This window comes from Cucurbita pepo, chromosome LG19, assembly GCF_002806865.2.
Source record: "Cucurbita pepo subsp. pepo cultivar mu-cu-16 chromosome LG19, ASM280686v2, whole genome shotgun sequence".
In the NCBI taxonomy this organism is placed as follows: domain Eukaryota; kingdom Viridiplantae; phylum Streptophyta; class Magnoliopsida; order Cucurbitales; family Cucurbitaceae; genus Cucurbita; species Cucurbita pepo.
Window position 1 is genome coordinate 1,311,101 of NC_036656.1, and position 19,112 is coordinate 1,330,212.

At 35.6% G+C, this 19,112-nt stretch overlaps 2 protein-coding genes across 3 annotated transcripts in view; both read left to right on the forward strand.

The window, feature by feature from the left end:
• The first annotated feature begins 1,852 nt into the window (after window positions 1-1,852).
• Window positions 1,853-6,536, forward strand: LOC111781059 (acetyltransferase NSI-like). Of its 2 annotated transcripts, XM_023661465.1 has the most exons (10): window positions 1,853-2,054; window positions 2,135-2,173; window positions 2,388-2,473; window positions 2,934-2,994; window positions 4,284-4,335; window positions 4,419-4,553; window positions 4,775-4,874; window positions 4,967-5,067; window positions 5,187-5,280; window positions 6,080-6,536. In XM_023661465.1, exons 2-10 carry the CDS (start codon window positions 2,139-2,141, stop codon window positions 6,163-6,165), a joined length of 750 nt encoding a protein of 249 aa, XP_023517233.1. In that variant the 5' UTR covers window positions 1,853-2,054; window positions 2,135-2,138; the 3' UTR covers window positions 6,166-6,536. The 2 variants fall into 2 exon arrangements, with proteins under 2 accessions (XP_023517233.1, XP_023517232.1); XM_023661464.1 differs by lacking the exon at window positions 1,853-2,054 and having other exon boundaries at window positions 2,063-2,173.
• Window positions 6,537-13,139: 6,603 nt separating this feature from the next.
• The window catches only part of LOC111781604 (probable LRR receptor-like serine/threonine-protein kinase At1g06840), an 11,746-nt gene continuing 5,773 nt past the window's right edge, over window positions 13,140-19,112 (forward strand). Inside the window, exons 1-9 of the mRNA XM_023662291.1 lie at window positions 13,140-13,324; window positions 15,810-15,953; window positions 16,037-16,108; window positions 16,234-16,305; window positions 17,412-17,483; window positions 18,296-18,364; window positions 18,458-18,526; window positions 18,807-18,878; window positions 18,983-19,069. Coding sequence (XP_023518059.1) covers window positions 13,140-13,324; window positions 15,810-15,953; window positions 16,037-16,108; window positions 16,234-16,305; window positions 17,412-17,483; window positions 18,296-18,364; window positions 18,458-18,526; window positions 18,807-18,878; window positions 18,983-19,069 — 842 coding nt within the window. The remainder of the gene's footprint in view (window positions 13,325-15,809; window positions 15,954-16,036; window positions 16,109-16,233; window positions 16,306-17,411; window positions 17,484-18,295; window positions 18,365-18,457; window positions 18,527-18,806; window positions 18,879-18,982; window positions 19,070-19,112) is intronic.

Consider the following 19,112-nt stretch of genomic DNA (forward strand, 5'->3'; position numbering starts at 1 on the left):
ATAAGCTTAGAGTGCCAACCTCGCCTTATGAAAACGACAAAATATATCGAAAGTTGCAAAGAGGTGAACATGTGTCTTTTTAAAGCGAAATGGACTTCAACGTTACGCAACGGAGCTCAATGCACATCGTTGTCCCTCCAAACCTACGCAAGTGTCTTAATGCTGTAGGAGGCCTAAACCTAAATAAATGAGGTTAAAGCATCGGGCTGGATTAAGGGGTTTGATTTATTAGAGGTTTTCTCGATACATATATAATAGTTTATGACCCAAAATGCACGGCTGCTTCACTTACGTCGAGTGATTCGAAATTAAGGAGATACTTCTTGATTTGAATCCGAACAAATTAGTAAAACAAGTTGTAAAAAAATTTAAAATAGAAAATTAAGAGAAAAAAAAAAGAATTTTAATTAAAAAAAAAAAAACGATGACACGTGGAGAGCATGGAAATGGTCCGGCAAAGTTGGGCTATCAACTTCGTATCCAGAAAAAACCCGACAGCACGTGTCACCTTTAGAAAACAGACACGTCATTTCACTGCCGTCATAATTTAATTTCTTTTTCATTATTTTTTCATCTTCTTTCCAATAATTTTTTGTTCTCTCCCTTTTTAATTTTAATTTTTCCCCATCATATTTTATGTAGAACAATAATTATGAATAATTGTTTATATTAAAAAAAATCATTTATTTATTTATATATATATAGGAGAGTGACTTTTTCAAATTTTTTTCAATTTTGTTTGAGTATTAAAAGAATTTAATAATTTAATAATTTTGATTTAATCTGATATAGTTTGAATTGGATTATAGTTAAACCGAATCAAGTTAAATTTATTGTTAATTTTAAAATATATATTCTTTTATTTTTATTAAAAGTAAAAGTTTAAATAAATAGACTCGAACAACCAGAACCAACCCAACTAAAAAAATTTATAGTTGAGTTTGGTTCGATTCAATATTTAATTAGGGTTGTTTGAGTTAAACAAAAATTACAACCAAAACAATTTGATTCGGTCTAAAATATGTCTTAATCTGATCCAATCCAATCCACCAATACTCCTAATTTACATCTAATAAATCTCTAAATTTCTAAATTTTGTTCTGAACAGATCTTTGTCGGTCAGACATGAAAAAAAAAATTAAGGTTATATATAAAATTAAAAAAAAATTAATTTTATATCTAATAAATCAACGAGCATTAACAACATAAGCGAGAATGAAGATAAGTATAATCCAAAATTTATGAATACGTGACCTCCACTAGTTGGGTTACGAACTTATTTAGGTTGGATTAGGTTCAAATAAATGAAAACTTTATGCTTAAGTTGATAAGATTTCCTAAAACTAGATTGGAGCGTAGGAATTTATTGTTAATTTTAATAAATGCATTTTTGTTTGCGATACAATTATATATATATATATATATATTTATTTAATTTCATAAAACTATAAATCTTAATTAAACGTTTGAAAAAAAATAAATATATTTTTCACAGACTAATATTTTACATTTATTAAAAAAAAAATTGAATAAATAACACGAACAATCCGAATCAACCCAATCCAAAAATATTATAATTGGATTTAGTTGAGTTCGTTATTTAACAAAGTTTGTTTGGATTGAAAAACTTGCCACCCGAATAATCGAGTTTGATCCAACCATACTTAGGACAACCTTAAAATTAAATTAATTTATGTTCCAAAATTAGTTTAAATTTTGAAAACATTTGAGGTCGACCAAATAATTATATGTTTATTGAATAAGATCAATTCAACCTATTTATTATAAATAAATAAATAAATAAAATTAAAAAAATATATATATATAAGTAATAAATGGCAAAAATTGATAGGCTAGCGACCACCTGAAGAAGAAGATGGACCAGGGGATTCTGTGGAGAGCAGAGAATTACGAGGGCACAACTGAATCTTCTTCTACAACGAATCGCCTCACCTTCATTGCTGCTCCGGCGATTTCTCTGAAGTTCCGATTTGGATTGGAGCTCTCAGAGATACCGCAACAGTGGACTAATTCAGCTCCAGTGATCGTCATCAANCTCTGAAGTTCCGATTTGGATTGGAGCTCTCAGAGATACCGCAACAGTGGACTAATTCCGCTCCAGTGATCGTCATCTAGAAATGATGTCTCAGAAACTCATCGCCGCTTCTTCTCCGTAAGTAATCTTCATCGCACAGCCTCCATTTTGATCTATCTTCACTTTCATGCAAGTTTGTTCAAATTTGACTTCTCTGATTTCCATTTGAGTTGTTCTCTTCGTAGCGCGAGTTGAATTTGATTGTGCATGTACCTTAATTTCGTCGCTTAGTTGTATNTTTTTTTTTTTTTTTTTTTTTTTTTTTTTTTTTTTTTTTGTTGAAATGATGCAGAAGCCAAGTTTTTCTGTTGGATTGTAAGTCTAAAGGATCGAACTCGTTGCTGGTTCCTCGCAATCTGAACTACGGCTTCACTAGAGGTATCCTCGCTGTATCAGCCCTTTTTGTTTCTAAGCTGCTGTTTAGGTTNGAACTACGGCTTCACTAGAGGTATCCTCGCTGTATCAGCCCTCTTTGTTTCTAAGCTTCTGTTTAGGGTAAAGATTGGCTGTTAGTTGAATGAATCTCTGTTAGAACTTTCTCTCGTCTCTTTAGTGGTTGAAGGAANTGGCTGTTAGTTGAATGAATCTCTGTTAGAACTTTCTCTCGTGTCTTTAGTGGTTGAAGGGATCGCCATTGTTGCTGAACTTGGCCAATTTATGGATTTTGATTCACTTTTTTATCCAACTTAAGTGTCACCCTGTTTTTGCTCCTTTTTTTAGGATATTGAATGTTTAAAATGAAAATTTGAAGCATTAATTTCAGTCGTACGTTTCTTGGAAACTCGTTCTTAATTTCTTTCCTTCTGTATGCTAATTTTGCGTGTGTATCGTTTTGCAGCGAGCAAAAAGCTGAAGGTATGTCGACTCCGAGTTGGCTTTTGGGACTCTATCAAATCCGGGTAATTGGAGATATGGCTATTCTGGTGACTTTTTTGCACACGCTGCAATTTTATTATGAGCATGCTTTGACAGATTTCTAGCTAACACAATTTTGATTGCTGTTTTAGTATGTTGCCCTTCTATGTTAGATATTAGATATAGCTAAATTTTCAAATTTATAACAAGGAACCGCCCCTGACGTTTTGACCATCTGTAAATATTGGGGTTTGATAATCATTTTGAGAAATCGTAAGAATCCATCTGTACAATATGCTACTTTTATCAATAATAGCCTTTTATTTTGGGTAAGAAACAAAAAAGAGTTGGTGATAATCATACCCGCTATTTTGATCGACATGTATTCTATTCTGATAAGCTAAACAGAAATTCGAAATATAACAGTGAAACACTTCTTTAATAGGGAACCTCGGAGGAGGACACTATTAGAGAAATTATGCTATGTAAATAAGAACCATGAAAACGTCAACAAGAAAACAAGTAACCACCGGAGAACTTAAAATCATTTACCATTCTTCCTTGAAGGATCCTTGTAGAAGGTCTCTCATGTGAGGGTTGTTTAATGAAGANGAACCGCCCCTGACGTTTTGACCATCTGTAAATATTGGGGTTCGATAATCATTTTGGGAAATTGTAAGAATCCATATGTACAATATGCTGCTTTTACCAATATTAGCTTTTTCTTGGGTAAGAAACAAAAAAGAGTTGGTGGTAATCATACCCGCTATTTTGATCGACATGTATTCTATTCTGATAAGCTAAACAAAAATTCGAAATATAACAGTGAAACACTTCTTTAATTGGGAACCTCTGGGGAGGACACTATCAGAGAAGTTATGCTATGTAAATAAGAACCATGAAAACGTCAACAAGAAAACAAGTAGACACGGGAGAACTTAAAATCATTTACCATTCTCCCTTGAAGGATCCTTGTAGAAGGTGTCTCATGTGAGGGTTGTTTATAAGAGGTATTTGCAGTAGATGTGAAGAAATCATGTAAAGTCATGCTGGTTTGTGGGGTTANAGAGGTATTTGCAGTAGATGTGAAGAAATCATGTAAAGTCATTCTGGTTTGTTAACCTTTAAGAAAANTGAAGAAATCATGTAAAGTCATGCTGGTTTGTGGGGTTATAGAAGTTTTAAATATTTGAGTGTGATTATGGGGTTCTCTCTCTCCTCTAAATTTCAATTCCATTGAACTTCTTGGTGGGAATCATTTACATCCTACTGACAAGCAAGATCCACAAGTTTCTACTCTTTTTTACAAAGGAATTTCTGCTTCTTGTTGCAGGTTCTTGAATAATAATACTACCCAAGTGGTCGAACCTCCTTCCACGCTTCAGGAAGAGGAAGAAGAACCTTTGCCTGAGGAGTTTGTTCTCACTGAAACGACATTACCGGATGGANACCTCCTTCCACGCTTCAGGAAGAGGAAGAAGAACCTTTGCCCGAGGAGTTTGTTCTCACTGAAACGACATTACCGGATGGAACAATTGAACAAATAATATTCTCTACGGGTGGAGATGTTGATATATATGATCTTCAAGCCCTTTGTGATAAGGTTAGTCGTTCAGGTTTTAGTACCTTTTGAGAAATATTAGTTTTGTAGACCATGAGCTCAGGGTCTAGAATTGTGTTTCGTTTAGTTAATTTGTACGTTTTATATATAAAAAAGTATGTGCTACTTCATCCATCCTCTCTGGCCCGATGTTATTGCAAATTTGTGATGCACATTATTACGATTTACCAATCCATGTGTTAGTAATATATTTTTGTTGACAGGTAGGTTGGCCACGTAGACCGCTAAACAAATTAGATGTAGCCCTTAGAAACAGTTATATGGTAGCTGCACTACATTCAACTCGGAAATCTCCTGTTTCAGGTATTTTGTGCTGATTTTTCATTCACTTGCCCTACTTCTACGTCTGAAAATATTATGAACAACTTATTGTATTTTGAGAAGTTATTTGACAGAGGAGAATACACCAAAGAAGCTCATTGGTATGGCTCGTGCCACATCAGACCATGCGTTCAACGCTACAATTTGGGATGTTCTTGTGGATCCTTCTTATCAGGTTATCATTTGCTACTGTGAAAACTTTATCAAATTAAATGTATTGTATTGTGGATTTGCAATCTATGGTAACATACCCACATTATGAATTGGCAATATATGTATTGTTTTGTGGTTCAGGGTCAAGGCCTAGGCAGGGCCCTTGTTGAAAAGCTTATAAGGGCACTTTTGCAAAGGGATATTGGCAATATAGCACTCTTTGCAGATAGCCAAGGTATAGTAGCCCTCTTTAGTGCTTCCCTAGGAAATAATTACTGTAACCTTTCTTCGCAGCTTAGTTAAAGCATCTATCCTCCAAGAACGACATCGATTGGAGAGGGGAACGAATGAGTGTCAACTAGGACGCTGGGCCCCAAANCCTCCAAGAACGACATCGATTGGAGAGGGGAACGAATGAGTGCCAACTAGGACGTTGGCCCCAAAAGGGGATGGATTGTGAGATCCCACCTTGGTTGGGGAGGAGAATGAGANAGGGGATGGATTGTGAGATCCCACATTGGTTGGGGAGGAGAATGAGACATTCTTTATAAAGGTGTGGAAACTTCTCCCTAGCAGACATGTGTTTAAAACTTTGAGGGAAAGTCNATTCTTTATAAGGGTGTGGAAACTTCTCCCTAGCAGACATGTGTTTAAAACTTTGAGGGAAAGTCCGGAAGGAAAAGTCCAAAGAGGACAATATCTGCTAGCGGTGGGCTTGAGCTTACAAATGGTATCATAGCCTTAACCTCTTAGGTGGTTTTCAGAATATTAGATCAAATATGGGGTGAAGAATTTTGTAACTACAACTTCCTGGAGGAAGTATAGATGCTTTAACTGCCAGCTTAATTCATTTTGGCTACTATCATAGATCTTGATGCTCTACATCTATTTTCTTTATCGGTTTCGGGTTTCCTCCCACCCCTATATCACAATCGTAGGACAACGAACTTACTTCAACTCCAATTTTAGCTTATGGAATAACTTACATTGGATTTGGATTCAGCTAAAAGTCTAAAACAATGTGATTGTTGCAGTGGTAGAGTTTTACCGGAATCTAGGCTTCAAACCCGACCCCGAAGGAATTAAAGGCATGTTTTGGTACCCGAAACATCATAATTAGAATCGTTGCTTGGAGACAAGGTCACATTTCTTTCGATCTTGGAATGAAAATAGAAGAATGAGTTTTAATGGTCATATTTGTATGACCATTGTTGAGGTTTGTATATACACCATATTTATGAATAATATCTGACACCTTGTGTGGAACTTCTATTAATGTTATATGTGGCCCTCCTCTTCCGGCAGATGATCCTATAGCAATTTTAACAGGACGTGTGGAGACATTCTTCACTATCCTTGTACTGTTCAAATACAGGAGCTGTTTGGCTCATAAGAAAGGTCTATGTAATTCAATGTTCATAAGTGGATGTTTGATAGATAGGTTTATCTATCTTATGCAATGGATTTGCCAATTCAAATTGGTTAATTATATATTATTGGAGATTTTGTGAGCTTTGAATGAGTTCTTATTCGAACCCGTCAAATTGTGAGATTCTACATCTATTGGATAGAGGAACGAGTGTCAACGAGGACGTTGGGTCTCGAAGGGGGTGGATTTTGAGATCCCACCTCGGTTGGAGAGGGGAACAAAACATTCTTTACAATGGTGTGGAAACTTCTCCTAGCAAACGCGTTTTAACAACTTTGAGGACAATATCTACTCGTGGTGAGTTTAGATTGTTCTACAAATATATATTTTAATTTATTATTTGATTTAAAATAATACATAAAATTTTCTATGAATTTTTCATCTCGATGCTCTATCCAAGTGATAGTTAGGAAGGTTTCGATATTCTATTCGAGCGATAGTTAGGGAGATCTTGCGGTGAAGATTTGATGGGCTGAAATTTAATAAACTTTGAAAATTTCACTACAATTTTCTTCATATACCACAAAATATTTATTTTTCAAGTTGAATTTTTGTTTGATTCTAAGAAATTTAGGGCAGACCCAATTTTATTTCAAAGTCATTTAGAAATTATAGTCTCGAGATGAATATTTTTGTAATGGTTCAAGCCTACCGTTAGCAGATATTGTTCTCTTTAGGTTTTCCTTTCGGACTTTTGTTCAAGTTTTTTAAAATGTGTCTATTAGAGAGAAGTTTCTACACCTTTATAAAGAACGTTTTGTTCATCTTTCCAACCGATGTGGGATCTCACAATCCACCCCCCTTCGGGGTCCAATGTTCTCGTTGGCACTCGTTCTTCTCTTCAATCGATATGGAATCTCACAACCTACCCCCCTTCGAGACCCAAAATCTTCACCGGTACACCGCCCAGTGTCCACCCCTTTTTGAGGTTCAGGGTCCTCGCTGGCACACCGTTCAGTGTGATATCATTTGTAACAGTTCTCCAACCAATATGAAATCTCACAATCTTGTTTCTATCGTACCTATACTATAATATATTGTTAAAAGTGTCGAGGCTATAATTTTTGGTAACGAGACAATGAATATTTGTTGGAAAAACTTGCTCCTTTTGAAATATTTTATAGGTGGAAGCAAAATGGCCACTCAAGTAAGGTTCTCTATAAGTAAAGATATTTTGGGAATTCTAATAGTTAAAGTAATATTTGAGTCAACTTTCGGTATCGAAGGACGTGTAGTTGAATTATTTAGTTGTTCGATAACTCCAAAATGGATAGATGATCTTCTTATATGCACGTAAAATTAGCTAAATTTTGAAAACTGTCAACTTCTAAGTCAATTTTTAGTATTAGGAGATGTGTAGTTGAAGTATCTCGTAATCTATTAACACCAAAATCGATATATTCTCTTATATGCCGTACAAAACTAGCTAAAATTTGAAAACGGTCAACTCTAAGTCAACTTTCAGTATTGGAAGACGTGTAGTTGAATTATCTAGTTATCTACCAACTCTAAAACCGATAGATGCTCTTATATGCACGTAATAAACTAGCTACATTTTGAAGACCGTCAACTTAACTAACATTTAAAAAAGAGAGCAGAATTAGGCAAATTTAGGGTTTACGAAACGGTCTTTTATTCTATGTATTAATTTTTACAAATCGTCGTTTTCTTCGAGTGCAAAATACTGACACTAGGCAAAACGTCTTGTCCAAGTCATAAATCAAATTATTTCCGACTTACACAAGTTGATAAATCACCACTAAATTTAAAAAATTAAGCTGAGAAAATATAATATACGATCGGCTCCACTTGTTACTTTGAAAACAGCGTGAAACTTAATCAACGGGTTTTTAACACGGATCGAGGAGGTCTTAATAATTATTTTATTTTATAATTACAAATTAGTCTATATGTATCAAATCTTATGTACTTTTAAGTACTTTTATATTTGAAATTGGAAAATTGTTTGAAGATAATGACCAAACTACCCTTAGTTTTCTTTCTTGGGTTTTGGTTGAATATATAATATAACAATAGTCAATGGATCCCTTTTTTGTCATTTTCTTACATTTTCTTCTAAAAAAAATAATATTGATCATTAGGGTAAAGTAATTATATTGAAAACTTCTTAATCTCTCATTTAATATAAAGTTAATAATGTTTAAATTTTTCTCTAACTTTTTTAATAGCTTTGAAACGTTCCTCACGAACCCTTCTGTTCTATCAAATCTTCATCGCGTTAAATTAGTTTGTACATGTACGAATGAGCTCGGATGAATTGACTACTTGATTATAATCAAGTGGACGGAAGGTCGAATTGAAATTGAACTAATCTAAGTATTAAATTGTTTTGATTGAAAACAACTAATTGATCTTTTCTTTTGCTTTAAATTTTTGGTTAAATTGTTATTATGCTGGAAGTTTCGTGTTTATTTTATTTTGTATGAAATCCCACATTGGTCGGAGAAGGGAACAAAACATTTCTTGTAAGGGTGTAGAAACTTCTCTCTAGTAGACGCGTTTTAAAACCTTGAGTGGTAACTTCAAAAAAGACAATATCTGCTATCAGTGGGCCTATTATAAATGGTATTATGGCTAAGACACTAGGTGGTGTGTCAGCCCGTAAGCGATGGATTGTGAGATCCCACACTGGTTGGAGAGGGGTTACTTATAAGGGTGTGTAAATCTCTCTCTTTGAGGGAAAAAGTTCAAATAGAGGACAATATCTGCTAGTGTGGGCTAGAGCGGTTACATTTTGACACCTAACTTTTTTAATATTCATGTGACGATAACGATATATTTGTTTAATAGTGGAGAGGCATAGCTCTTACCGACGAAAGAAACTACATACCGATGTGGTACTTGTTGCACTAACTCCAATGCTTAATTTAGAAGAATTTGAGTGTAACAAGAGTTTATAGTATGTAGAATGAATTAATCTCCGTAAGTTGAAGATACATACGAGAATTATTTAGGTTTTTTCTCTTTTAAAACCGTCTGAAAGAGGGTTTTATGAACTGGGACATGCATGACACATACCCTTTTAGAGGTCGGCCCTAGCTTTGACCTCTTGTGAAGCCGAGGAAGGAGTTTGAGCTTCAAACCAATCTCGTCCTTTTTTCTTATGTCTTAGGTGTCCAATTATTTGTTGAGATTTATGCCATAAAAACTCGTAATTAATTATTTAATTTTTAATAATAGTTTTAATGATTTTATTTATAATTTAATATCATCCCTAGTATGGAAAGTCTAGGTTACTAGTGTAATCTTGAACCGTATGTAATTGACATACATGATTTGGGAGGAGACAAGTCAGTAGAGGTATCCTATACAGTAAAGTTATATAAGACTAAACCGTAGTATATTTAATCTCTCTTTATAAATTCATTAATATTTTATAGACTGATCATATATAACTCGATTTTAATCCGGAGCCGTGAACATGTTTTCAGTGTTGATTTTGGAACTTGAACAACTAGAGTCTCACCCTTTCATTGGCTCGAGAGAGACTTAGTTATGGTTGGATCACAACTAAATTATTCACAGAGAATTAGTGGTACTTGAGGTGAAAGATATAATTACAAACGTAAATAGTATACCCCAACCCGAGTCAACATTTTTTTTGTTTTACGCTCTGTAATTCTTCCTTAGCTAGGCTTCAACAAATTAGCAGAGTAAGTACAAGTATTAGTAAAATAGCAAAAATGTATTCATTGTCATTAATTGTTTGCTCGTGGTAATTGTGACCTCTCGAGAGAATCAACGATAATTCTTAGGCTAGTTGTAGATAGACCCAGATTGTGGAAAATGATTCTTTCGGACCTATACCGAGACATTGACGGTGATTCTCAAATAGAATGTAATAGAAACAAAGATACAGGAGACGGGTTACCTACTTTTAACACGAACCCTTTCATTCTAAATTCTAATTTAGAATGATCAAATCTCTCGAAGTAGGATTCGAACCTACGACCACGGCTATAAAAACTATGAAAAGAGATGACATGTTATAAACGTCGTAAATGGAAGGGAATTCAAATGATTGGAGGAGCCCTAACACAGTTCTTCCAATAAATATGTAATGAATATTTAATGCATTATCTTTGTATTAACTAAGAGAGTTGAAAAATGAAATACGACACTTTGATTAAATTTTAATTAGCAAATTATTTAATATGTTTGGTGGTAGTTAAGATTAGATTTGGATAATAATAAATACGTCATAAAATATTTTTTATTTTAATTTATTCATTTAATAAAAATATTTTTGACTTATTTATAAAAAAATTAATAAAACTATAAAATTAAAAAAATTTGCTTATTATTCCAAATTTTATTTATTTGTATATATAAATAACAATTTAGCTGCTTAATCAGTGAGATCACTTACTAAATATTTATAACACTCAATTTTTTTTCAAAATATTTTTTTTTCCCGATAAGGGTAAAGTTGTCCTAAGCGATTGGGAATGATTGATACACGCCGGGTAGTCACGATAGAGTTAGCTTTCACATGGTAGTTGGGCCAACGTGAAATTTGTGATAACATTTTATAGACTCGTTNAAAAAAAAAAAAAAAAAAAAAAAAAAAAAAAAATCTATTAAATAATGAACCCAACCATAAATTTTTTGGATTGGATTGGTTCTGATTGTTCACGTCTTTCATTTAATTTTTTTTTTGTTTATAATAAAAATAAAATATTAATTCGTAAAACATCTATATATTTATTATTCTAAAAAATAAAAAAAAATTGGTAATTAAAGTTTAAAAATTTTAAAAGATAATTTATAAATAAAAAAGAAAAATAAACTACTAATATGAGTTATATATATGTTATGCTTTTTTTTTTCTTTTTTTAAATAAATGCAAAATATTATAAACATTTTACAGATAAAAAATTAAAAAAAAATTACTATGCTGTAAAAATATTTAATAAAAGATTAAAGGTGAAAAAAATATTAAATAAATATGATTTTCTTAATTTTAAAAAACACAAACATAATCAAACAACTCTATTATAACTCTTAAAGTCGCTTTAATGATCAAACAAATAGTTGACCAATAAATAAATAAATAAATAAATAAATAAATATATCAACTCGATTACCTTTGATTGCATTTTATAAAATTTATTAATTATTGTATACGATATCGGTACTTGTAACATTTTTATATATTACTTATTGACAATGAATATTTGCATTTAGAGATGTCAACGGGAAAGAAATAGGAATATGGAAGTCTTTTCTGTTTCCGTCCCTACCTCTAATTTCAATTCTCGTCCCTTCAAAATTCTCGATTTATTTTTTCGGGATCATACAAAACTTCTCTATACGAATTCACGGTATGGGATTTAAACAAAAATATCTTTAATATAATATATTTTTAATTAAAACAAATAATATAATCTCGTCAATTTGGAGTAATTTTTATCTAATGGTTTTTAAAATCAATGATTTTTTTTTTAATTTATAAAATTTGGTGGAGCTATTTGACTAAATTTGTGTGTAGTTTTATTTATTTTCATTAAATATTAATGAGTCTTTTAATAATTGTTTTAAAAATCAAATAAATTAAATAAAATATCAAACATTTTTTTTCCAAGTTTAAAGTGGAATTCCATGAAATTAATAATTTATAAAAATTGATTTTGATAAGACATGTAAACAAAAATGATATTTTGATTGTTTCATATAATAAGCCCACTCTCGGAATAGCGCGTGGAGTTTACATCATCGTTGAGGTTTTGAAAAGTCAACAAAGCTCCGCAAGAGAGAGAGGGGGAGAGTCTGTAATGTTGTTGCTGTCAATGGGTGTGAAGGAAAAGCCAAAAATATTAGTAAATTGGAAGCGCCAACTAAACCTCCTCCACTCTGACCCCGCGATGCCTTCTTTCCCCNCTTTTGAAAGTTTGGCTACTATTGAACCAAGTTGCTAATGACTATTGTTATTGGAAATATGCCTGCATTTTGTTTCTCTTTCGTATTAATCATATAGAGTTTGAACTTTGAATGGTTTATTTAGCGCATATTGCTTAGAGAATGGGTTGAAGCTATGATGACTAAGATTTTGTGTTACACAAGCAAAACCACGAGAGTTTATGGTCAAAGTGGACGATATCATACCATTGTGGAGAGTCGTAATTCCTAACATGGTATCAGAGTCATGTACTTAACTTAGCCATGTTAATAGAATCCTCAAATGTCGAACAAAGAAGTTGTGAGCCTCGAAGATGTAGTCAAAAAGCGACTCAAGTGTTGAACAAAAGGTGTACTTTGTTTGAGAGCTCCAGAGAAAGGAGTCGAGCCTCAATTAAGGAGAGGCTATTCATGGGCTCCATAGGCCTCAGGGGAGGCTCTATGGTGTACTTTGTTCGAGGGGAGGATTGTTGGGAGGGAATCCCATGTCGGCTAATTAAGGGGATGATCATCTCCATTGGTATGAGACCTTTTGGAGACCCCAAAAGCTAAGCCACGAGAGTTTATGCTCAAAGTGGACAATATCATATCACTGTGGAGAGTCGTAGCGAACACTTACAAATTAAATAAATAAAAAAGTTCGTTGTGCTTTATATGTCTACAAAACAATGATATCATGTACAATTCACAAGCATATGATATTGGAAATAAGTTGAATACCCTCCATATTTGCTCCCTGTAGTGAGATGAGTTCTTTGATAATCTTTTATGTATCTGCAGTTGCTGCATTGCTAGCAATAAAGAGGAGTCTAATTGATCCTATGGATCACCTTAAAAACTGGACTAAGGGAGATCCTTGCATTGTTGGTTGGACTGGAGTGGTATGCAACTCTATCAATGGAACTGTTGGGAACTTACGTGTCAAAGAACTGTATGTTTTGTTCAGCACTCTCCCCTTCCTTTACTATTACTTCTTTATTTTCCCCATGTCGGATCTACGAGAGACTCACAAGTATTCCACATCGGTTAGAGAGGGGAACGAAGCATTCCTTATAAGGGTGTGGAAACCTCTCCCTAGCAGACGCATTTTAAAACCGCGAGGCCGATGGTGATACGTAATGGGTCAAAGCGAACAATGTCTACTAGTGGTGAGCTTGGGTTGTTACATTGAACGGTGTGCTAGCAAGGACATTGGGCGCCCCAAGAGGGTTGGTTTGTGAGATCCCACATCGGTTGGAGAGGGGAATGAAATATTTTTTATAAGGGTGTGGAAAGCTCTCCCTAGTAGACGCGTTTTAAAATCGTAAGCCTGACGGCGACACGTAACGGGCTAAAGCGGATAATATCTGCTAGCGGTGAGCTTGGGTTGTTACAAATGGTATCAGAGCCAGATACTGAGCGTTGTGCTAGTGAGGACGTTGGACCCCCAAGAAGGGTGGACTGTGAGATCCCACATCAGTTGGAGAGGGGAACGAAACATTCCTTATAAGGGTGTGGAAACCTCTCCCTAGCAGACGCATTTTATAACCGTGAGACCGACGGTGATATGTAATGGGTCAAAGCGAACAATGTCTACTAGCGGTGGACTTGGGTTGTTACAAATGGTATCAAAGCCAAACACTGAGCGGTGTGCTAGCAAGGACATTGGGCCCTCAAGGGGGTTGGATTGTGAGATCTCACATCGATTGGAGAGGGGAACAAAATATTTTTTTATAAGGGTGTGGAAAGCTCTCCCTAGTAGACACGTTTTAAAACCGTAAGATTGACAGCGACACGCAACGGGCTAAAGCGGATAATATGCTAGTGGTGAGCTTGGGCTATTACAAATTGTATCAAAGCCAGATACCGAGCGGTGTGCTAGCAAGGATGTTAGGCCCTCAAGGTGGGTGGATTATGAGATCCCACATCGGTTGGAGAGGGGAACGAAACATTCCTTATAAGGGTATGGAAACCTCTCCCTAGTAAACGTGTTTTAAAACTGTGAGGCCGACGGCGATATGTTACAGGCCAAAGAAGACAATATCTACTAGCGGTGGGCTTGAGCTGTTACATCGAAAACAAAAGAGTGATCGTGGCTTAAACAGTGATTTGGTAACATACATGGTATGTAGGTATTGCAATGTATTACATTTGATTTTCCCCTTTTGTTACTTCTACTTATTGTTAAAGATCATTGCAGCAAGAGAACCTACACGATCTCAGCTTTTTTGTGATTATCCTTTTTCTTTCTTATTACCAACATTTGGGCTTTGTTTCTGTTACTCTTCGTATGAGAGAGATCTCACGTCAGTTGGAGAGGGGAATGAAACATTCCTTATAAGGGTGTAGAAACCTCTCCCTAGCAAACGCGTTTTAAAACTATGAGGGGATGGTGATACGTAATGGGTTAAAGCGGACAATATTTGCTAGCAGTGGGGTTGGACTGTTACAAATGGTGTCAGAGCCAGTTATTGGGCGGTGTGCTAGTGAGGACGCTGGGCCCTCAAGGGGGTGGATTGTGAGATCTCGCGTCGGTTGGAGAGGGGAACGAAACATTTCTAATAAGGGTGTGGAAACCTCTCCCTAGCAAACGTGTTTTAAAACTGTGAGGTTGACGATGGTATGTAACGACCAAAGTGGACAATATCTGTTAGCGGTGAGGTTGGATTGTTACAAATGGTATTAGAGCTAGTCACTGGGTGGTGGCTAGCGAGGACGTTGGCCTCTAAGGGGGGTGGATTATGAGATTCCACATAAGTTGGAGAGGTGAACGAAACATTCCTTATAAGGGTGTGGAAACCTCTCCCTAGCAAACGCGTTTTTAAACTGTGAGACTGATGACGATACGTAACGGCCAAAGCGTACAATATCTGCTAGCGGTGGGTATTAGAGCTAGTCATTGGGTGGTATGCCGGCGAGGACGCCGGCCCCCAAGGGGGGTGGATTGTGAGATTCCACATCAGTTGGAGAGGTGTGGAGACCTCTCCTTAAGAGATGCATTTTAAAACATGAGGCTGACAACGATACGTAACAGGTCAAAGTAGACAATATCTGCAAGCAGTGGGGTTGGGTTGTTACAAATGGTATCTAAGCCAGTCACTGGGTGGTGTGCCAGCGAGGACGCTGGCCCCTAAGGAGGGTGGATTGTGAGATCTCACATTAGTTGGAGAGGGGAACGAAACATTCCTTATAAAGGTGTGGAAACCTCTCCTTAGCAGACACGTTTTAAAACCGTGAGGCTAACGACGATACGTAACAGGCCAAAGCGGACAATATTTACTAGTGGTGGGGTTGAGCTTGAATTTATATGGAATTTTAGTAAAAGAGGAAAGCTTGGTAGAATTACTTTGTTCATTGTGTGTGTGTGAGAGAGATAAAACAACTACTTTTGATCTTAGTTTCTTCCAAATCTAACAGTTTGAACGTTTTTGGTGCAGACTCTTAAATGGAAATAAACTATCTGGTTCTCTTCCAGATGAGCTTGGTAATCTTACAAAACTCATCCGATTCCAAGTAGATGAGAATCAACTTTCAGGGCCAATCCCAAAATCATATGCTAACTTGATCAATCTGAAGCACATGTGAGTGGATCTTCATCTCTTTTTCATAGTAAGTTGACCCAAACAATAGCTTTTCTCCCCTCATTTCTTTGTTTACTTTGCAGCCACTTCAATAACAACACACTCAGTGGTCAAATTCCATCTGAGCTTTCCACATTACCCAAGCTTATTCACTTGTGAGTATTATTTAAGTTATTTGATATGTATGGAAGTGATCAATAAAACATTTCTTCTCCAAAAATGTGTGTATATGGAAGTGATGGTGGACATACTTCCTATGATGTTTTTTTGTTCTCAACAGGCTTTTGGATAACAATAAATTGTCGGGTTCTCTGCCACCGGAACTTTCGAGCTTGCCAGTTATAAGCATTCTGTAAGTTCACTTTCATTCTATGGGCAAGTTTCTTTTAGCACATTCAAAATTATGTTATAAGTGTTAGGATCGCACAACAACGCACACACTCGATCAAGATGAACACAAAGAACAAGAGAGAGAAAATGCAAGGAGGAATATTGGCTATAACTTCAGGTATGTACACCGAGAGAGAATATAGAGAATGAAGAAAGTACATTTTGAAAGCACCGACTAAGGGATATATATATGGTTTCAGTTTACTATATATAACTTTAACTAAATATCATATCCCAACAATAAGAACACTCGAGCACACAGGCTTAGAGAACACTAAGTGGTGTCAACATTTCGAAAAAGTGACTCCAATTGTTTACAATTAAAAAGTATCACAAAATCCCAAAGCCCCTATACACTAAGATCTACATATAGAGGCAATTACGTGCACAACGCTCCTAATCTCTTCCCGTGAAACTTCAGCATCATAAGTTAAGGAGTAGCTTTCCTGTTTAAAAGAGCAAGCTCGTTTGAGCATTGGAGGATATTCAATGTACGTTAACGCACATCAACGCACACCCTCGTTCTAGATGAACACAAACAACAAAAGAGAAAAAATGGAAAGAGGAATATTGGCTAAAGGTTTATATTGATGACTTCAGGTATATATAGTAAGAGAGAATACAGAGAACACAAGAAGTACATTTTCAAAGCACCGTCTAAGGGTATATATATGGTTTAGCTTACTATATATAACTTTACCAAATATAACTATCTACCATATATAGCTTCGCAGATATACCCTTTTAACTAGTTATATAGGAACTAAAGATATATCTATATTAGATGTTAACTAGTTAAATAGGAACTAAAGATATATCTAATCCGCTCTAGTTCACCTACTTCTCCAAATACGGATACTCCTCCATGAGCTTTGGTCCATATCTGGGTCAATCCCAGCAAAGACATCTCTGAACAAGGTTCTAGCACTAGAACGCCCCTGTTGACGATCCTTATTATTATCTATTATTATTTTACTTGATCACATTGTCATATGTTGTTGGTCGTTTATAGTTTCCATTATGTTCCTTTTTTTTGTTATATTTTCACTTCTATGCTGTCCTTGGCAGGCAACTTGATAACAACAACTTGGAAGGAGAAATTCCAGCATCTTATGAAAATTTTTCTACATTAGTGAAATTGTAAGTGTTCCTTTCGGTTTGCACCTTCCATGCAACCCTTAAAAATTTTGCTCTCTAAATGGACGTGTTTTAATTTTTACATGCATACACCGTTAGGAATCACGGCTCTCTCCATGGTATGATATTGTCCACTTTAAGCATAAACTCTGATGGTTTTGCTTTAGATTTTCCCAAAAGGCCTCATACCAATGGAGATTCAACCCCTTAATTAGCCGATGTGGGACTCCTCTCCCAACAATCCTCTCCTCGAACAAAGTACACCATAGAGCCTCCTCTGGGGCCTATGGAGCTCTCGAACAACCCCCCCTTAATCGAGGCTAGACTCCTTCTCTGGAGCCCTCGAACAAAGTACACCCTTTGTTCGATACTTGAGTTAGTTTTGACTACACCTTCGAGACTCACAACTTCTTTGTTCAAATTTTGATGATTCTATTGACATGACTCTGATACCATGCTAGGAATCACAACTCTCTCGAATGGTATGATATTGTCCCACTCTCATGGTTTTGCTATTGGTTTTCCAAAAGGCCTCATACCAACGGAGATGTATTCCTTATAAATCTATGATCAACCCCTTAATTAGCCGATGTGGGACTCCTCTCCCTACAATCCTCAACATACACTTCAACAGGAATCATGTTCTTTGTTTATTCTTACCTTATCCACTCTAAAGGTTATTAGACATGAAGATTATCGATTAAGATTCGAATCCTTCATGAGTAAATTTTCGACAAATCATGAACTACCAATAGGCTTCGTAAATCTTCTCGAAGGGGGCTAATGCTTTTGTCCCATCACCATGGTTCTTGCAGAAGTCTTAGGAATTGCGGCTTGGAGGGACAGATTCTTAACTTTAGCAAGAATGCAAACCTCAGTTACTTGTAAGTTACAGGATCTCTATAGGTGTTTACTTTTGCTTCTTCTTTTGGCTAATGATCATTGCTATGATATTTTCTACTTTGCTTGTTCTACAGGGATCTTAGCTGGAACCATTTTACTGGACCCATACCACCATATAACCTCTCTTCTCAAATGACAACGATGTATGCCATTTATTGGTGTTGAATTATCGATTAGTACTTGTTGAGTATTGTCGGGAGAGGAATCCCACGTTGGCTAATTAAGGGGTTGGTCATGGGTTTATAAGTAAGGAACGCTATCTCCATTGGTACGAGGTCTTTTGGGAAAACCAAAAGCAAAGCCATAAGAGCTTACGCTCAAAGTGGACAATACCATACCATTGTGGAGAGTCGTGGTTCCTAACAGTACTTGCATCTGTTCTGATGAGTTTTCTCGTGCTTAACAAATCCATTTATGTTGTAGAATTTTGTCACACAACCATCTGAATGGATCTATCCCCAGCAGTTTCTCCGGTCTTCCTGCCCTCCAGAAACTGTAAGATTGTATCTGATATCAATGCATGGTTTTACAAATGTTTTCATGACAAAATGGCTATGTTTGTCAAAGCATCTGATCTTGTCAATGACTGTTCCTTGCAGGTCACTTGAGAACAACACTCTAAATGGCTCTGTACCTTCATCTCTATGGGAGAAAGTGGTCTTCAATTCGAGTGCTCGACTTTTACTGTAAATCCTTGAGCAAAAAAATAGGATAGGAATTTGAGACGTT

Excerpts from the sequence above, each read along its gene's own strand:
- LOC111781059 (XM_023661465.1), top strand. The coding sequence starts at position 2,139 with ATGATGTCTCAGAAACTCATCGCCGCTTCTTCTCC. Across the intron at positions 2,995-4,283 it reads TGGGACTCTATCAAATCCGG|GTTCTTGAATAATAATACTA; the intron begins GTAATTGGAGAT and ends TTCTTGTTGCAG. Across the intron at positions 4,875-4,966 it reads TCGGAAATCTCCTGTTTCAG|AGGAGAATACACCAAAGAAG; the intron begins GTATTTTGTGCT and ends GTTATTTGACAG.